Source organism: Boleophthalmus pectinirostris, unplaced genomic scaffold, assembly GCF_026225935.1.
Source record: "Boleophthalmus pectinirostris isolate CB_2022bp ecotype Guang Dong unplaced genomic scaffold, ASM2622593v1 HiC_scaffold_22, whole genome shotgun sequence".
Lineage (NCBI taxonomy): Eukaryota > Metazoa > Chordata > Actinopteri > Gobiiformes > Gobiidae > Boleophthalmus > Boleophthalmus pectinirostris.
Genome location: NW_026571190.1, coordinates 27,153,598 through 27,173,089, shown reverse-complemented (window position 1 = coordinate 27,173,089; position 19,492 = coordinate 27,153,598). Strand labels below are relative to the sequence as shown.

Genomic DNA, 19,492 nt, shown 5'->3' with positions numbered 1-19,492 from the left:
CCTTTTGGTTGCACATAGGTTTAAACATTGTACTAAACAAAAGGTGAATGTCCTGATAAAATTCTGTTGTGAGCTTGAAACCAAATACATAAATCACTCAATCAATCACACAGCAAAACATTTGGGTTTTGCTGTGAATTGAAAGAAAATTACATATTTTCAACAGGGGAGATACTAATAATCAACCTAAGGTGGAAGTCGCCATAAACACTGGCCAGGTATTTGTCAGACAGGCTCGAAGAAATACCCAGGCAAAAGCGACGCTCATGTATCATATCAATTTCCTTAAGAGACATCGATATCTTTAGATGAGACCTGAGTATCCAAAGAGAATTGGAGAAAATTAAACCTCACATCAGAGGCAAAAGTGTTGGATAATCAAACCAAATAGTATATGTTTAATATTTGCAAATAAATATTCAAATTACAATTTAAATTAGCAGTGATTTTACTTATTTAGAAGCGGGTCTGTATCATTTACCTCTGAGAATGGACGGTTTTGTAAACTCAAGTACAAAGGAAAGTACAAAGTGTGTGTTGAGACTGATGTTATTTTTAAACTGCAGCTTCTCACTTCTATAAGAATCAGTGAGTTTGTTTGTTGTGTCTGTGATTGAGCTAAGCTTTGATCCTTATCTTAGGTAATTCAAATGGGCAAATCCTTTTTGAACAAATAGAAAGATGCATCTTTCTAATTAATCTAATATGTGGAGGGCCACCTGCAGAACAACATAACAAAAATACTCTGGTGCAGTACAACTTTGTTAATGTGCAAACTTTTTTTCACAAAGACATATAGTTAACATACTTCTATTTTACTAAATAATTTGCCATTCTTTTCAATTTTAGTTTAGTTTAGTTTAATTTTACTTCCTGGTTGGATGCAGCTGGTGTGACATATGTAGAGGTAATTTCATAACCATTCCTGGCAATCACAATCTTTACAAGGGCCAACTGACTAGACTAATCAAAATAAATGACAACACAAATATTTTTTATGAAGGTTTAAACTGTCAGAAAAATGCCTTTCTTGCACGTAAATTGTCTCTGCATATTGGATAGAATTTTCTCTGGTAAGTAGAGATTTCTGTTTTAGAATTCACCCGCTTCTTGTATTTTATTACTTTTCTTTTCAAGTAATTTTTTCTGCCACTTCTGAACTTATATGAAAACTTGTCATATGCAAACAATAACACAATATCACAGATGAGCATCCTTCTCCCCAGTTCTATGCCATACATTTTATAAAACAGCCCACATCAACAGTGACCCCTTTAGACTCATAATGAATATGTTTTACCAGATACTCATTTCCTCTCAAAAGACATTTCTAAAACAAATTATACTGAACTCACATCGCATGTCTGGATCTTATTTCTAAATGTTATGTTTACAAATTCCCTAAATGACTCGTGGTGCTGGTAATGAAAACACTTTTTGCTTGTACTCAACATCGACTGACGAGACTCAAGAGGCAAAAAAACGCAAAAGCTATGTCAGTAATTTATTTGTTGGCAAACAACTTTCACTGTTACAACAAATATTAGTTTTGAGATCATTCAACTTTGAACCCATACAAAAAGAATAAATAATTAGCATAATATTGTAATAATCATGATCATAATAATTTAAAAAAATAACCCAAAAACAAAGCCAGTGCCACTTTTATTTAGTCCTACATAGAACTAGCCTCTACCCTCCCAAGCTTGTTTTGCCATCTTTAAACCAATAAACAGATAAATAAATAATTTCTCTCTCAGGGATATGATGGAGGGGGCTCGTGGGATACATGTGCAAGCTAGACTTCATACACTTTACCAATTGATCCTCCTACGTAAAGTAAACATTGGCATCTCCATATTGGACAGTGCTGCAGTGGTTTTCACATTTGTTCACTACACATATACAGTGTAATCTTGGCATTTCAGGGGTCAAAACTCCCTTCTGCTTTTCTCTCTTTCTTCCAACAATGACATTTAGATTCTCTTTTGTTCTGTACAGTAACAGCCAGCACATCAGTTAACGTCAATTAGTATTTGGCAAAAGAGAGTATATTCTTCCATTCATTTCTGATTTTACTGTGGGCTCCAGACTAGTAAACGCTTTCATGAATCACCATAGTAACCAGCTCCGTAACTTCAAAACTACACAGTGGTAAAGTATAGTAGTAATTGATCTCAAAAGTGAGTGATAGCGGTGTGTCTATAAAAGGTCCAGGATGAAGAGTGTCAGGTATATGTGTTATAATTAAGAAGTGCTTCATTGTCTTTGTATTGATGAAAAAGTATTAAGAGATATGGTAGTTCCTTGCTCCTTCTACACCAGAGCATCAAGACATTTCTGAACAGTTCCACAGACAAAAAAAGATTTGTAAACTCATATGTAAAAAATAAGACTTGGTCATATGCAACATTTGTATCTGTATTCTGTACAATACATAGAAATAGTTGTGATTTCTTCATAATCCTTTTGATAACAGAAAAAATGCTTACAGAAGAAAGGAAAGGTAACCGATTTTTTTCTATCAAGTCTGTAATATGATCTTCCTTATTTTTCATTGAAATACACAGTAGCCGCAGTCACTACAAGTCGCAGGAATGTTACACCAGCCCAGACACAACTCCATTTTAGCAGATATGAAACAGGAAGAGAGAACATCGGAGTGATATGTTTACAGTTTGTTCGCCCCCAAGTCATTTCAGGATGAGGATATGAAGTCAAAGTCCATCCTCCATTTTGATTGGCAGGTAAAGGGGCGGCGCCTTTTCGTGGCTAGTTCATGTTGTGCACTGTTTACTACCTGCTCTTTCCCTTTGGAGAAGTTTCATCCAAGTCTTTGAGAGTTACAGAGAGGACAGACGGACAGACGGACAGGTCCTTTAACCAGGTTTTGGACACTATATGCTATGATCTGCTAAAGAAGGTCCATATTGAGGGATTCGCAGAGCTACGATCAATCCAAAGATTCCATAGTAAAGTAACAGTGAAGAAAATTACAAAATCCCTCCCCATTTCCTTTTCATTTGCAAGTAATTGTCTTACATAGATCCGCCCACTGACTCCATTCATGACAATACATTCAGTTTCCTGCTTGCACTTTTACCGGCAACCACAGAAGTAAGTGTCACAAATATTTGGCGATCTCGGGCTAGCTCTGTCTGTCAGATTCAGAAGTTGGGAACAGTTTTTGTCCAAGGGGAGGGATAGGAGTCTTAGGGACAGCTCTATAGACTTGTAACCAGGTGAGAAGGGTCTACGGGGGGCTCTTCGGGCGAGGAATCCGACTCGTCCTTATTTTCTGATACCATATACCCATCGCTGCCACCACGGCCCATGTGGTAGTAGCTTTGCAATTCATGGAGGTGGTTTCTGGACCCCAAGTTAGGCATGCTCTTGTAGTAGACGTCATCCAGCTCGGGGGCAGTGGCGCTCTTACAAGGCTGAAGCTCCCCCGAACTCTCGTCCTCTCCGTCGGTCAGCCCGTTCATGTGCGCGTCGGGCAGGTCGGTGAGCACGGGCATGCTGGTGTAAAGAGAGTCTCTGTGACTGGGCGAGTGCGTGTGCTCGTCTGTGTGCTCATTGGTCAGTAAAGGGAAGAAGCTCTCACTGGTCTCCTGGGGCATGCGGCGGGGCCTGGAGAAGCTGTGGGGCGGAGGGGGTGGAGGTGGGTGGCTGTCCGGGGGTGGGGGTCGCGGGGGGAGCAGAGGGGCGTTGGATTCCTCTCTGATGATCTCCAGGCCCAGGTTCTCCTCGTGGGGGAAGGCTGCAGGGTTGTCCAGCACCATGGGGCCGGGGTCTTCTTTGGAGCTGACCACGCACCCACTGACGCCGCTGCTGCTGCTGCTACTACTGCCTGGCATGCTCCCTGCTCAAACAATCAAAAAACGGAGATTAGAAATACATCCGAATGATTGAATGATCACTTTGTTGCGTGCAATGTCTTTAGAGATTTTAATAATATAATACCAAATAAATGGGTTTCGTAAAAGAGAGGAAAAACAGTTTGAAGCTGAATTACTGCTTAGTACACCTGCTAGGCTCAGTATTAAGATTAAACGACTTTCTTTTAGTAAGAAAATTAACATGGATGATGAGTTTATTACTGAAAAATCTTTAGTGATATTCAATTCTTACATAATATGACAATTATTTGTTTTTATTATGAACTTTAATATACTTATCACAGTAAGAAATTTTGAAGCATGATATATCGCTACGGAGAAATATTGTGATAAACAATAATCTTGAAACTACTTTATGCCACTGACACAAAGCAGGATAATAAACCATTTAAATACAATATCATTAAATAGCATAAGCTAAAACAAATATATAACAAAAAGAACCAATTAGTCCTGAATGTTACTTTTTCATCCCTCTTCAGCTCAAATCTTACCGCATTACATAAAAAAATAGTAGAAACCTTCCCAGTATTGCATTAAAAACATGCACACGATAAATATTGAATGCCAAAATATATTGTTCCAGCTTTCATAAATTGAATGATAAGTTGATATAGTAATTATCATGACAGGCCTAAAAGTTAATAGTATAAGTATTCTGTGTGGGTGAGTAACAGTGAGTAGTCACCTCCATTGGCCATGCTGCTGTTGACCAGCTTGTTCATGAGGTTGTGGTTGCGCTCTGTGGTAGCTCTCTCGTGGTTGTTCAGGTAGGATGGGATGTAATTGGAGGTCAGTTCCTTCAGGATCTTCTTCTCTAGAGTGGTCTCCTTGTGGTTGCTATGGGTACCGTATCCCCCGCTGCGGTCCAGGATTTGGACACAGTCGCTCAGGTACTCGCTGCTGGCCATGCTGTAGTTGTTGGCGTGGTTACCATTAAGAGGAAGAGTGTCCATCACGCTGGAGTCTCTGGCATTGTTCAAAATGCCCTCTGAAGGAGAAAGATCCAAAGATTAATAATTATTGTGTAGATTTGTCAGAAATTTTTAATTATCCCATGATATTATTAGATAGTGAAAACTGAGCATAAAAATCTGTAATGATAATTTTCAGTCAGAAAATGGCTTCAAGGGGTCATAATTTATGTAACAGCATCTACTGATGTAATTTATTTTGCCAATTTACTACCAGGATTATAAATATGAAGTTTGCTGGAACAGTAAAATCTTATGAATGCAAGAATGGGGAAAAACACCAGGCAAATATAAAGCCCCCAATACTTGAGTCCAAAATCTTACCAAACCACTGTAATATTCCTCTAGCTTTATCTTTATATTTATATATACTACTTTAACCATACTGATGCAGAAAATAAAACACTATCATTTGAACTAATACTGTATTTCTCTCCAACCTTTTATTTGTCAGAAAAGTGACAAACAAAAGCCAGTAATATTACATGGACTGGAGAATTGAGGCAGAGCGTTAATGTGGCTGACAGCCAAACAAAAGCTGCTACTCTGTTTTAAATTGGACTCAAAATCACAGTCAGAGTGCTATTCAAACTAGCAAAGAGAGAAGACGGTGGATGGTGTCAAAGTAGTTGAGTATTAATTTAGCCGTACTTGTGTCTCGGTACGGTGCTAATGGACAGCATGAGGGAGGAGAGAGAGAAAAGACAGATACATGAGTGCATACAAGATTAAACAACCACACAATTAGCAAAGCATAATTAAATTTGCAAAATTACACAGTTTTGAGTGCACATTCAGCTAGCACATCCAAAGAAACAGCTAGATGTACAATACAAGGACATACTCATATGAAGGGCATTTCAACTAAAAATATGCATGACTCCCAAGTGACTTTTGAAAGATTTGGAGTACATTTCTCTGTCAATCTAACAAGGTGGATTTCTATAGTATATTATTTATATTTATGGGTTATTGTCAATTTCTTTGTAAAAGAAATATCAGATATGACAATGAATTCAATGTAAAGGTTCGATATTACGTAAAATTGAGCTTTAGCCATGTTAGAATGTGATTATCTCATCAAAAACAGAGTTGTGTTTTTTTTAGTTCACACATGTTTGAGTAATCCTATTATTAATCTGTCTACATCTCTAAAGCTCAAAATGCTCTGTTCCACATTGTGAGGTCATGCAGTGGTAGTTTTCTAGTTAACAGATACTTTTTACCTTTTGCTTTGTAGAGATCAGAAATTCCAGGGCTGAAATTATCCAAATAATTCTAGAGAAGGTGTATGGAGTTTATCACATGACATCACAAAGTGGAACAGAGTGTTTTCAGTCTGAGAGCAAAACTCCCATTACCATGCAGGGTGTGTGTTTGTTAAACATGCAAGAATGAAAAAAATGCAACTCCAGGTATGTTTTTGATGAGAAAACAGCATTATAGCATAGATCCGAAAATGGCATAATATAGGCCCTTTAAGTTTCTATATTATTTTTAAAAACAGTGTAATTTGGACCATTGACATATAGCCCATAAACATATAGAAAATACATCCACAATTAAAAGAAGCAAGTAAAAGAATGTATCAGTTTAGCTCTGAATGTATCAGATTTCAAAACTTTCCAGACTAATACACAGCTCCATTTCAAATTTAGAGAGACAATAAACTGTCCCTGCTATTAGATAAATATCTACACTCCACTCTCCGAGCTGGCAGTGTTTGAGGAGATTTTTATGCGGTGTAGAAGCTGCCCACTGGGTGTCCTTTGTGAAAGACAATATGATGGATGGGAGTCCCTTGGGAGCCACATTGATACCAGATATTACTCGCGAATGCACCACAGTTATATTTTGGCTATAAGGCAGGCAAGCATGCAGCAAATACATGTAAAAGCGCTTTATTATTTCTAAAAAGAGAAAGATGAGGCAGACCTTGAGTGTTGTACATGCCCACGGCCGGGTTGTTATAGACTGCAGAATCCCCCAGTAGCGTGTTATAAGGATTGTTAGTACCATGGGGACGAAGGAGAGCATTAGTTATAAGATGATTAGCCATGGCTCCTGGTACAGGCAGATAGAGAGAGAGAAGAGAGAGAGGACAGAAACAGACGAGTGGAGAAGAGAAGGGGAGACAGTATGCAGATGTGGCAGTGAAGAAGTGGATGGGACGTGAGTGTGTGGAAGAAAGAGGGAGAGAAGAGCACAGGTAAATCAAACAGGCAAAAAAAAAAAATAAAAACGCAAAAAAGTCTGAGGTGAAAAGCGACTGGACAAGTCATTCTGGCAGCCGGACACGTACACAGGCTGGACGGAGACACGGAGAGGTGTGAGTGCTGCGCCCTCAATAAACGCTTGAGCAGGGAAGCGTGACTACAGCAGACTTAATGGACAAAAGATCTGGGAATGTGTCTGGCTGAGTGAGGGAGCCCTGGCTGTTGGGGGACTGGAGCATCACAGAGGATTGTTACTTCTATATAATGCTATTAATGTAGTAGGAGTGCACATAATTGATTGACTGTGTAACCTTTTGGAACCATATGTTTGGAGAATGGGAAATAAAGTCACATTTCCATGACATTGCATTTTTAATACCTACAGAAAACTAACAAAGGCTGGTGACTCTATGTATTTTTAAATGGAATACTTTCCGTTTTATGCAGCTAAAACCTACAACATGTGCAACAGGCCTCTACTTTGACAATGTTTAAATCCAGGCTCAAAACAGTTCTGAAAGGTTTTTATCCTGCACTCTTCATCTTCAATGTTAATTTTATGATAACTATTTATGTTTTCATTTGTTTGTATTGTGATTTTAATGTCTTTCTTATTCTGTAAAGCACTTTGAATTACATTGTGTTCAAATTGTGCTATACAAATACACTTGCCTTGTCTTACCTACAATTTAAGTGTACAGCCAATGTTCTCTTACAAGTATAATTTATTATATTTAGATTTGGATAAGAGAGGAAATTAGAATAATAAAACACAAAAAATACTGTAGAAATGTACAATTTATTCTGCCCACCCATGATGTTAATGGAGCTCAACAGCCCTGCCCGATTCTAAGACCGCAGCAGTTCTAGAAATTGGAGAAAATTGGAGGCTAACCAGCTATAGTATGATGCAATCATTTAAGTGCAAAAACATATGTTAGACCTACGATTCAGCTACATGTTCTTATATCTTTGCGGTTTATAAAGTTTCAGAAAAAAAAAGGATTATGTGTCCTATTGTACATAAATACAGCATTTATAATTAGCCTATACATTTTTCCAAGAAAGTCTATGGAAAAATGGAGAATAGGAATTTTGCTTCTGGAAAAAATGGAAGGGAGTGTTGAACTCTATAATAAATACAACCCTATGTAAATCTGCTTTGTTTTATATTTATATTTTTGCTGGATCACGAGTAAATCAGTTGACGTTGCCATGTTCTATAAATGATATCTTTGTATGTAACTACAAAATACCTGTTGCAAAAACAGAGCCAGACCACAGTGTTTCAGGGAGTAGCACTTAATAAATGTAATAAATTTAAATGGCAGGAGTAAATGTAGAAGAGCACTAAACGCCTAGACAGTAGGGTAGTAAACTGTAAGTGACATTATAAATATGCTGTGTAAAATGGACGCAGATTATTTCCAACTGCCTTCCGAAGCAGCTCTAAATTAAGCCCGCTCCCATCATTTCAACAAGTCAATCTCCTATCAGGATATCCAATTCAGTCCTTCCCATCCATGAAAGCTCCAGTAACATAGTGATTTGAAATCTCCGAGCTAAGTGATGCCTTACTTTCAAAGGAGAAAGAGAGAGAGAGTCCTAGATGTGTGTGTGTGTGTGTGTGTGTGTGTGTGTGGTGGGGGGGTCTCTTTAGCCTGCCTCTCTTAAGTGTGTGATAATTCTGCTGCTGACACACACAACGTAGCTTTAGCATCAATCTGTCATGCTAACAGCTTATTAGTGGCCTGGAGGAAACAGGGGCCACACCTCTATGCGGAGACTAACAAATGGCAAAGTAAGCGTGTGTATGTGTCACAATGTTTAGGCATTTGCTCTGTCTCTTCGTCCTCATTACCCCAGCACCGGCCACGCTCGTTCAATCCATTCTCACTGACCATAACAGCAACAGAAATAACCAAGGAATACACAGGAAATATACATAAAACATAATACCCATTTAAAGGTCCTATATTGCACAACAGTGACTCTTGTGAGTAACAACTGTGTTACAATGTTGTTACCTCATTCCTTCACACATGTTTGAGTGATCTTTTACTATTAGCCTTCTTACATTTCCAAAGCTCTAAATGCTCTGATCCACCTTGTGATGTACTGGACCAATAGTTTTCATGTTAACCGTTACCTTTTATATTTAGGTCAGTAGAGATCAAATGATCCTAGTGAAGGTGTATAGAATTTAAAAAGAGAATGAAGCACTTCATATATTACAACATGACATCACAAGGTGGAACAGAGTGTTTACTGTTTGAGAAAAGAACTAAATATGCCTAAATATGCAGGATTTGCCTGTTAAATGATGAGGAAACAACATTGTAACATAAATCAGAAAATGGCGTAATAGGGGCTGCTAACAGCGGCCTACATATATGGGGTGGAAGAAGCTAAGCCGGACGTGTCTCATGTGCTTACCTATGTATTTGTTATAGTGTGGTGAAAGGGCTTTAAAGTCTGGGAGAAGGTTATTAAAGCTGGCAGTAAATTTGCATTATTTACACTGAAGGAATTGGCCAGTCATACAGTAAAGTCCTTTGAAGGGTCCAATGAATGGAAAGTAACAGTAAGTTGTAAAGTCACTGTGGTTATTGCAATAGGGTTTATGGGGTCAAATGTGATTATTATATTTGAAAAAGAATAAGATGACCTAATGACACTTGGCAAAGGTCCTATATATTATGCAAAATTGACTCTTGTGAGCTTTAACCCATGTTAAAATGTTGTTTCTTCATCAAGAAAATAGGAGTTGTGTTTTATTTCATTCACACATCTATAAGTAACCCTGCATTATTAGTCTGCTACATCAGTCTACTACATCTCCAAAGCTCAAAATGCTCTGTTCCACCTTGTGATATCATGAAGTGGTAGTTTTCAAGTTAACAGCTACATTTTAATTTAGTTAATAATAATAACAATCATGCATCAGTTTTATACAGCACTTTTCTGGACACTCAAAGACATTGAAAAGACACAAAGATTGTTCAGTAGAGATTTGACATCACAAAGTGGAACAGAGTGTTTTCTGTTTCAGAGAAGAACTCTGCCTAAATATGCAGGTTTTGTGTGTTTGTGTGAATGAAGCAAAACAAATCTCCCATAATGTTTGTGAGCAGGAAACAACATTAAAACTGAGATCAGAAACATATTGTAATGTAAAACTCAAAGTATATTTTTGAGGAGGAAACAACAATCTAACATGGCTGAAAGCTCAACAAGGGTCAATTTCACATAATAGAGGAGCTTTAATAGAAAAAAGCTGAACCTATACATACAAAACCTGCTCCTACCTCTACAAGAAAGAGTTCTGACAGCGGCTAACAATTCACTTTGCTAATCCTGTCTCAAGTGGAAGAACACAGGGCTATCAACAGAAGTTTGGGCTCCAACCCCTCCTCTAAATGACAGCATATGCTTTGAGGCCCTCCTGCTGATAATAAAGTACATACAGTGACAGCGATGGGCATGCAAATGGTAGGTATCCCGCAGTTACCTCTGTTGAGAGTAGCTGAGCTGTTGATGTCTCCAGTGATGAAGGAAGACTCCTGTTTCCTCACAGTGTCATTCCACATGCGCCGAATTCGACTCTGTGCGGAGATGAGAAGAGGACACAAAGAAGCAGTGGAAGTGGAAGGAGTGAAGGTAAGGAGAGGGAAAGACAACAAAAAGGGAAAATATGGTGAGCAAAAGTAGGTTGTGTGAAGAGGGCAGTTCAGTGTAGGAGAGGTAATAAATGTGGCAGGGGAGTAACAGGTGGGAGAAGTAATGGTCCATTAGTTCCAATTGTTTTGTATGTAAAAATATGACAGTATCAATATATGGAGCTTTAGTTTAGGCTTCGGTTATCACACTTTAACACAATCCATCAGCATATTTTAACTGCACATTATTTTTGTCAAATGCATAAAGAAATGCACTGAAGCTAGCGCTGGAAGGGGATTCAACATCAGCATTCATGTATTTTGCATCTGGTATAAATGTGAAGTACCCTGTATCAAACTCTCTGCTTTGATGGATTGTACTTGAAAGTGACTGGTGATAAGCGAGGCCCCTGTTGGAGCACTGGTCTCACCTGGGAGTCTGCTGTGCTGTAGCGTCCAGGTGTGCAGGCAGGTAAGCTCACCTGAGAGCCTGTGGAGTAGCGGCCTGGGGTCCGAGACGTGGTGGTCTTACTGGAGGAGGAGATGGAAGTCTCCACACTTTTACCACTGCAGCAGTGAGTACGCAGACATTTGCCGTACTCTTTCCGCACCTGTGGAGAGAAAGTGGCACACAGGTGAGCAGAATGACACTCACAGGTGTGCGTAACCAGAAGGTGTTCTACTTCCTTTAATGGGGACATATTCTTCACACGGTGTGCTCTGTGATTAAAACCAATCTCATCTTAGATGTTTTATTATGCTTCTATGAAATTCCTCAAACAAACATGAAAGTTCTAAAACACACATGAAAAGATGAACTCCGTATCCCTATCAACCCAAATGTTATTACAGCCATATTGATCTGAAATGGACCTAGTCCTCCGAGAGACATATGATGCACTTGTACACAAAGAACATCTGCATTTAGATCACAATCCAGTTAGAGCAAATAGGAGCGTAATTGGCTTTTAACAAGGCTGTTGGACTGGCAGGCGTGTGTTGCCACATGCTCTGTTTGCACAGCTGCGTGCTGAGTTGTTCCATGCTTCTTGGGAGAAAGCACTTTGGGCCGGCGCCAGAGAAAACCTCAGCAGTGTTCGTAGGACATGTCTCGAGATACCTGATCCCTGGGCCTTTCACATACCTAAGTGCAGTGCACAGGCTCAAGCACAGATACACACTGCACTTGTTCACTGGTCAAACCTTTAAAAGTGAAAGACTCTCCGCGGGACTGTAGCCAGACAAAAGTATTAACCGCTCTTTCCTTTCACATCATACTCCTCTTCTGTTCTCCCGAGCACTGACAGTGTGTGGGAGACTCTGTAAAAATATCCTCAATGTGTAGGCTCCTTCTGCAAACCATATTTCAAATGAAGCAAGTGATACACACGGTCTATACCAAATGCTGTAATATTAATACTAACATTGGAAAGAGAGAAAACCTTTAATAGAAAAATTGAAATTCTGCATGGGCGTGAGAGCATTTTGACTTAACTTGAGCAGATTGTCTTTAACAAAAAACAACCACATTAGCTATATATTTACTCCCATGTGTGCTGTCAAAATGCTTTTTTTTTTTAACCTAAATTAGTGGTGGTGTTTTCTAAATACTAAGAGTGTCTCACCTTCTTTTGCAGTATACAGTGGAAGATGAAGATGAACATGCCCTGCAGCGAGTTGAAGATGGTGAAGAGGTATGCCATAATAACAGTGCTCTCATTGATGTACATGAGGCCAAAAGCCCAGGTGAGGCCCAGCAGACACAGCAGCGCTATGGCCCCAATGACCCAGGACCTGTAGAAGGGCAGAGCATTTTCATTTAGCGCTGAGTGGCTGTCAGACATGTATGATGCATGTGGGACCATAAAACATAGGAAAGGCGTTAGCAAGGGTTCACTCGGAGTCCTGTCGCGGCGGGAGGGGAATGGAGAAAACAGCAGGAGTTCCTGTCTAAAAAGAACTGCATTTTATAGGAAGAGGGAGAGGTTATAAGTTGGCTTATGTCATTGAGTAATATAGTGAAAGTCAACAGTTTCTTTCCAGAGAATATTTTCCCAGCCTGAAATGAAGTCTGCTAGTGTCATTCTTACTATAACCGTAGAGGCAGATTTAATAAGTTTTTAAAGCCTAGATTTTTAAATAAAGCCCCTGCTGAGGTCCTTATAAGGGGCAAATGTCGTGGCTGCCTGGTCTAGACTGAATATCTGTGGCTTCTCTCGGCAGTAAGTAGTCGGACATTACAGCCATTAGGGGTGACATTTCAGCAGTAAAGGTCACAGTTTGTGGTTGGACATGACTAGCGCTATCGGCTGACTGGGAAGTGATCACCTTTGAGGAATAGAGATACTGAGACACACACATGGGGGGAGAAAAAACTTAGGGAGAAGTGAACCAAGTGAGACTGCAGTGATTGATTTGATGTTGGCCTCCGTGGCACCATTCCGGCGAGACAGAACCTCCAATAAAGCTCGCACTGACGACCCCTTCTTCTATAAAGGGTGCACACTCCATTCCACTCCTCACAATCTAGCCATTTCACCTCTTCCCTCCAGTGCTCCCCAGAGTCAACTTCTCTCCCTCTCTCCCCTCATTCACATCTCGCCATTATATTTCAATAGCGCATTAGTTCTATAGGTCACGGGAGCTCACACACATCACAAATGTAATGTGTTGAACAGAGTGGTTGTAGTATGGAGACAATCTGGGCTCATTTAAGGAGGGGTGTGGTGGGGTGCATAGGGAATGATTTCTGGGAAAGACAGAAAGCAAAAGTGGGAAGAGGCCTTACCACAGCCAAATCCACAAAAAAGACAACCATGATGGCAGATGGAGATGGGGACAGGAAAGAAAAGAAAAACACAAAAGGACATAATGATGATTAACAAGTAAATGAAACACAAAAAAGAGTCGACTAATGAATGGAAAATAGATTACAATCTTTTGAGCAGCTAAGAAAGAGAATTCCAAAGCATCATGGTCCTAATTTGCCTTTTGATTTTTGAACTTAATTATCCATTTTAATGCGTTGTTAACTGCGCCAAAGCATAGACTTGGTTTTGTCTTGAACTTCCTTCTTGTAACTTTATTGAAAAATGCATGACGACAATATCTAAATGATAAATCCGAAGTTCAAATTCATGCATTTTAAGTTGCATGTGAAAAAGGGCATTGAGTAAATTATTGAAATTAGCCACACTCTTTTGATATTGGCAGAGCAAAAAAGTAACTTCTGATTAGCAAGCTTGTTAGATATTTGGGAGATTTAGTGCACAGAATAAATGAAGCCAGATTTCATTCTCCGAGGCGTGTACGAGTAATGGTAACATGACTGGGAATAATAATGTGATGAAATGTCAAGCAGAGGTGAAATGATTTTATATGACAAAAACAAGGACATAATCATAAGCGTGCATGGCCACATTTGTCGTCAAATTTAATATTTTTTTCCCTCACAAGGACAAAATAAAGAGTGCTTACTTGATATTATCCAGACATCCCGAATCCGGTTTGAGGATAGCTGTATGGTGGAACATCTTATAAAGAGCTATGCCCAGGAAGATTACATTAAGCTGCAACACACACGACACATCTCAAGTTAATACACTGCTGCCATCACTGCCTAATTAAAGACAATGTCACAGCGGCAACTCACTCTCACACACATATTGCATATCATTTCATTTTCCTCCCTTAGCAATTGGCTAGGGGGCACTGTATCAGTCGGCAATCACCAACTGTCTTTATGTGCACGATATACTCTAGCTCTAGCTTCAAGGGGAAAACATAGTAGTCATTAAGCCCATAGAGAATCATTGGCTCAGTAGAAATCCAATTCTTGCAGATGTGGTCTTTTCAACTGGCCTTCACACACACACACACAGACAAAAGACATAATGGTCTGAACTACTGTGTTGCCAGTGCCAATAGGTGGAGGAACATTGTGGCCACAAATGCATTGATATTACTAAAAGAGCCAGTTAGATCAGTGATAGCCCGCCTGACATTTCTAGAGAATGAGACCAGAGCATCAGCGTTGACATTCACCTAATTGGACCCATTTTTTGGCAAACACTCTTTTTATTATAGCTTTGTTTCGATATTTTTAATACGTGCGTGAGTGCCTGGTTTATACTTGCCCCTCACCATTCGTCATTGATTTCTCTGTTACTCTGTGGTAAATAATAGTCATAACAGAAAGTGACTGTCATTTACTAGTCTCATAGTGTTTGCTTGAAATGGAACAGCACATCAATAAGGTGCCAATATTTTCCTAACACCCTGTCATATTCACTCCAGTGTCTGCCTAGAATGCTTTCAAAAGGATTTTCAGCTTGTTAAATAAAAATGAAAGTAAATCCATAAGAGGATTTTTTTTCTTCAAATGCATGCAATTGTAAAATGTATAGTGCACTTGGTGTTTGTGTCTTACCATAATGATGAGTGTAGCAGGCCCTATAAAGCTCCAGATGAAATATGTATCTAATCGTAGCCAGCACCTAGAAAGAAAGACAAAGAAAAAATATTCACCATCATTTAAAAAGATGAAGTTCTGACACTGGTGAAACAATACAATGGTTTGGAAATATCTCCATTACCTCATTTTTAAACAGCCATTGGAGGAAGTAGGAATTTAAAACCACCTAACAAGTTATTAGTGCTTAGAACAATCCTACGCTTAGAGTTGCTGATTAATATACTCCATTTAGGGAAAGGGAAACTTGGAACTAAGGAAAAATCAAGGAAAAAAAAACAGACATGTGAGATTTTTGTTACCTCATCAAAAACATAACTGGAGTTGTGTGTTTCATTCACACATGTTTGAGTAACCTTTTATTATTAGGATGTATATTTCCAAAGCTCAAAATGTTCCGTTCCAATTTGTGATGTCATTCAGTGGTAGTTTTCAAGTTAACTACCAACTAACCCTCACCTTTAGATGAGTAGAGACTGGTAATTCCAGGTCTGAAACCATCCAAATGATTCTGTTGAAGGTGTAGAGTTTAAAAACACAGTTGGGTCTGAAAACAAGATGACATCACAAGGACCAACAGAGTGTTTTCTGTTTGATAGAAAAACTCAACCTAATTATGCAGGGTTTGTGAGTTAAACATGTGTGACTAAGACAAAACACAACTTCAGGCATGGTTTTGGTGAGGAAACAACATTATATAACAAGAAAATAGTGTGGACCCTTTGATGTATAGCAGCACATGCGCAAATGAATTCACATTGTGCTCCTGTCCTGAGCTTGATATAGAACAGCTTGAATTTATTATGCACACTGAAACCCATTGAAGGAAAAAAATAGAACTCGGCATATGCTTTATCAAAAGCACGGAGACACGGAGAGTGGCGGAAGTTGGGCACATGTGAAAGTGACAAGAATGACTAAAGGTAAAGGAGGACTGGACCACAGGCATACATCACACGTGTGGAATTGGACAGCCATGGATGAACATCAATGATAGATTCAGCAGCTCTTCCCCCTTAGGGCCTAGAAATATGACATGAGTGTGTGCATTTGAATACTGACTTATGGATGCAGTTGTCACACGTGGGCTATTTATGAAGTCTGGAGAGGTCAAAGGTCAGTGGAGAGACACACTGTCAACACACCAGCTAGGATAACCCACTAAGTCCAGCGCATACTAAAGACATGGATGGATGTTTCACATGCATGAGGACACATAATATATACAGTTTGTGACAAGGTTAGCCAGGATATGCTCTCGAAGGTGAGTTATACTGCTGCACTATGCAAAAGTGATATTTTTAAAAAGGTATATCAGTTTACAGCAAAAACATAAAGGTCATATATTACGTAAAATGGACTCTTGTGAGCCTTAAGCCATGTTAGAATGTTGTTATGTACCTGGAGTTATGTTTTGTTTCATCCATCTATCACCCTTTTTCAATAGTCTGTCTAACTCTCCAAAGCTCATAATGCTCTGTTCCACCTTGTTATGTCATGAAGCTGTAGTTTTCAGAATAACAGCTGCTTTTTACCTTTTGTTCAATGGAGATTGGGAATTCCACAGCTGAAATTGTCCAAATGATTCTAGTGAAGGTGTATAAAGTTTAAAAACACAGTTGAGCACTAACTATATTACTACGTGACATCACTAGATGGAAGAAAGCGTATTTTGTATGAGGGAAAAACCTAAATATGCAGGATTTCTGTGATAAACATGTGTGAATGAAACAAAGACAACTCTGGGTATGTGCAAACAACATATTAATGTAGATCAGAAAATATCACAATACAGGCCCTTTAAAGATAGCAAGGTTATATTACAATAAAATGGATTCAACCTTAAAATTTTACTTCAAAGATGGTTTCTCTTCAAACTATTAATTCGTAAAAGTCTACTGTGTCTATATTGTAAAGAATCAAAGTGAAAGTAATTATTCACTTGTTGATTTGCTAAAGATACTTAACAAATGCAAATGTGTGGGAGGGTCGGCCTTTCACATTCATGAGGACACATTTGGGCCAATCCATATACAGTTTGTGACAAGGCTGCAGAGGATATGGTGCACTATGCTGAATTACATTACCCCAAAAGTCTTTCTTCATCCACTTTAGGAAGTGAGAATGCAAAAAGACTCTGGTATGCCCTCTGATGGAGGTCAGACCCAATAGGTTGTAGAGAAAGGTGCCAAACAAAAAAATATACTGGGGCAAAATGGCCGCCTGATTCATGACCAGTTGCTTTTGAATTATTAATCTTTCAATTTCCAGCACATTAGAGAGCCCTCCATTATGGGTCCCTGGCTGTGTCACACTATCCCCCATTAGGGCTCCTGTGCTAAGTCATAGCAGCGTTCATTATAGGGACATGAATGAGAGCCAGTGCCACTGGCTAATGCAGGGAGACTGAAGGTGGCTTATGTGACAAGGTGACACTGCAGGGGAGGACCATGATATTTTCAAAGGGTTTAGTTGCAATATTATGTCAAATATCATATGCAAAGCCATTCTGCAGACTAGATTATGAATGATATAGTACCAAGGCACTGTCCTATTCTAATTTATACAGATTCTACTTCTATTCTCTCAAAGCCCTGTGATGTACCTGAGATTGAGTAGCCAAACCCCTCACTGACCCATATGGACAGCATGCACAGACCTGGTATTAATTGACTCTTGTGAGCTTTAGGTAATGTTATACTGTTATTACCTCATCAGAAACATACCTGCAGTTGGCTTTTTTTCAGTCACACATGTTTGAGTAATACTTTATTATTAGTCTCTCTACATCTTCAAAGCTTCTACCTTGTGATGTCATGATATGTTGCTTTTATACTTTTAGTTCACTAGCGAAAGAACAGTGTTTGAGAGGAGAACTCAGCTTAAATATATAGGATTTGTGTGTTAAACATGTGTGAATGAAACAAAACGCAACTCAACTCCAGGTATGTTTTTGCTGAGGAAACATTATAACACAGATCAGCATAATATGGGCCCTTTAATTCAACCTTTTATGGCTTAAATCTTCTCATATACCCCCAAAAAATTCCCAGTACTGCAAAAAAAAAAAAGTTCCAGCTTTCATATATTGAAGTCAATATAGTAATTATCATGACATGCCTAGTACTCACTACAAAACTTGGCATAGTACTGTAGTTATTGTCACCAAGAAATTTCCAGTGATCTAATGCTATGCGGTCTGGATTATTCATCTCTAACTTGGGCTCTCATGTTTTAAAGATTGCCCCCACAATGAAATATTGATCTAAGTGGCATACGGATTGGTGTGGTCTGACGTTTAAACACTCTTAAATCAGAGCCTTTTTATCTATGGACTGCTGTGTGGATAGTGAAGAGCGATGAGTTCTCAAGTGTGGCTACAATGGCCTTGGGAGCAGCTAAGAATGGGAGCGCATCTGAATCATTTAAGGGTACTATACCATTCTCTATTGGTGGGATCAGTCATTTATAAGCAAATCCAACATCCTCTTTAACCCACACAATTTCACTGTCACTAAAGAAAGGACAGGTCACGGACATATATAAGTGTATTATGTGTATCTAATATTCATATGTGCTCACTGGATAAAAGTGTTTATCAGTCAAAGGGCAGACAGTACACTGAGTGAGAGTGTGCGTTTGTAAGTGGCAAGAAAGAGGGGTATGAATAATTACAATACACTCTTAATGCGTGTTCTTATCTTTTACGTGACTACTCTCCAGGCAGGTAAGCCAAGCCACCTTTTTAAATACATAACGAGCCTGGATGTGTACATATATAGAAACCCTGCACGCTCCTCTATCACTCCCCACTGCGGAAAGATATGGAACAATACAAGATTCAGATAGAAAATGATTCCAGGTTTTAGCTAGTAGGTGCAATATGATTACTTATATTTATGGGGTCCAGGTATACTGATTTTCAAATGAATTTAGTTATCTACTGTCAGATATAAAGTACTACAGCACCCAATAAAATGTTCAAAGATTCAGTTTTTTGAGTTGCTTAGCTATTATTAGTAGGGATGGGACAAGATCTTGTAAAATAAAATTGTCACAAGACTGGGCACACAAGAGAAAAATTATGTTGTCAGATTTTTTTTCCATTTAGTTTACATCTAGACTGGAATCTCTTGAGAAATTGTTGTTCCAAAAAGTATTTCTTCAACTACAACAAAACATATGAAATGCTAAAAATGCAAATTCAAAACTGCAAATAGGATCAAACAATTATTTTATTATAAATTATTTCAAAATCTCTCCTTGTCTT

The 19,492-nt window shown here is 38.8% G+C and overlaps 1 protein-coding gene across 1 annotated transcript in view; it reads right to left on the bottom strand.

The window, feature by feature from the left end:
• Positions 1-1,576: 1,576 nt before the first annotated feature.
• adgrl3.1 (adhesion G protein-coupled receptor L3.1) overlaps positions 1,577-19,492 on the bottom strand; it is a 167,142-nt gene continuing 149,226 nt past the window's right edge. The window contains exons 17-23 of the mRNA XM_055158568.1: positions 15,181-15,247; positions 14,229-14,320; positions 12,377-12,545; positions 11,183-11,362; positions 10,604-10,697; positions 4,591-4,893; positions 1,577-3,865 (exon numbers count right to left, since the gene is read on the bottom strand). Coding sequence (XP_055014543.1) covers positions 3,225-3,865; positions 4,591-4,893; positions 10,604-10,697; positions 11,183-11,362; positions 12,377-12,545; positions 14,229-14,320; positions 15,181-15,247 — 1,546 coding nt within the window. The 3' untranslated portion in view covers positions 1,577-3,224. The remainder of the gene's footprint in view (positions 3,866-4,590; positions 4,894-10,603; positions 10,698-11,182; positions 11,363-12,376; positions 12,546-14,228; positions 14,321-15,180; positions 15,248-19,492) is intronic.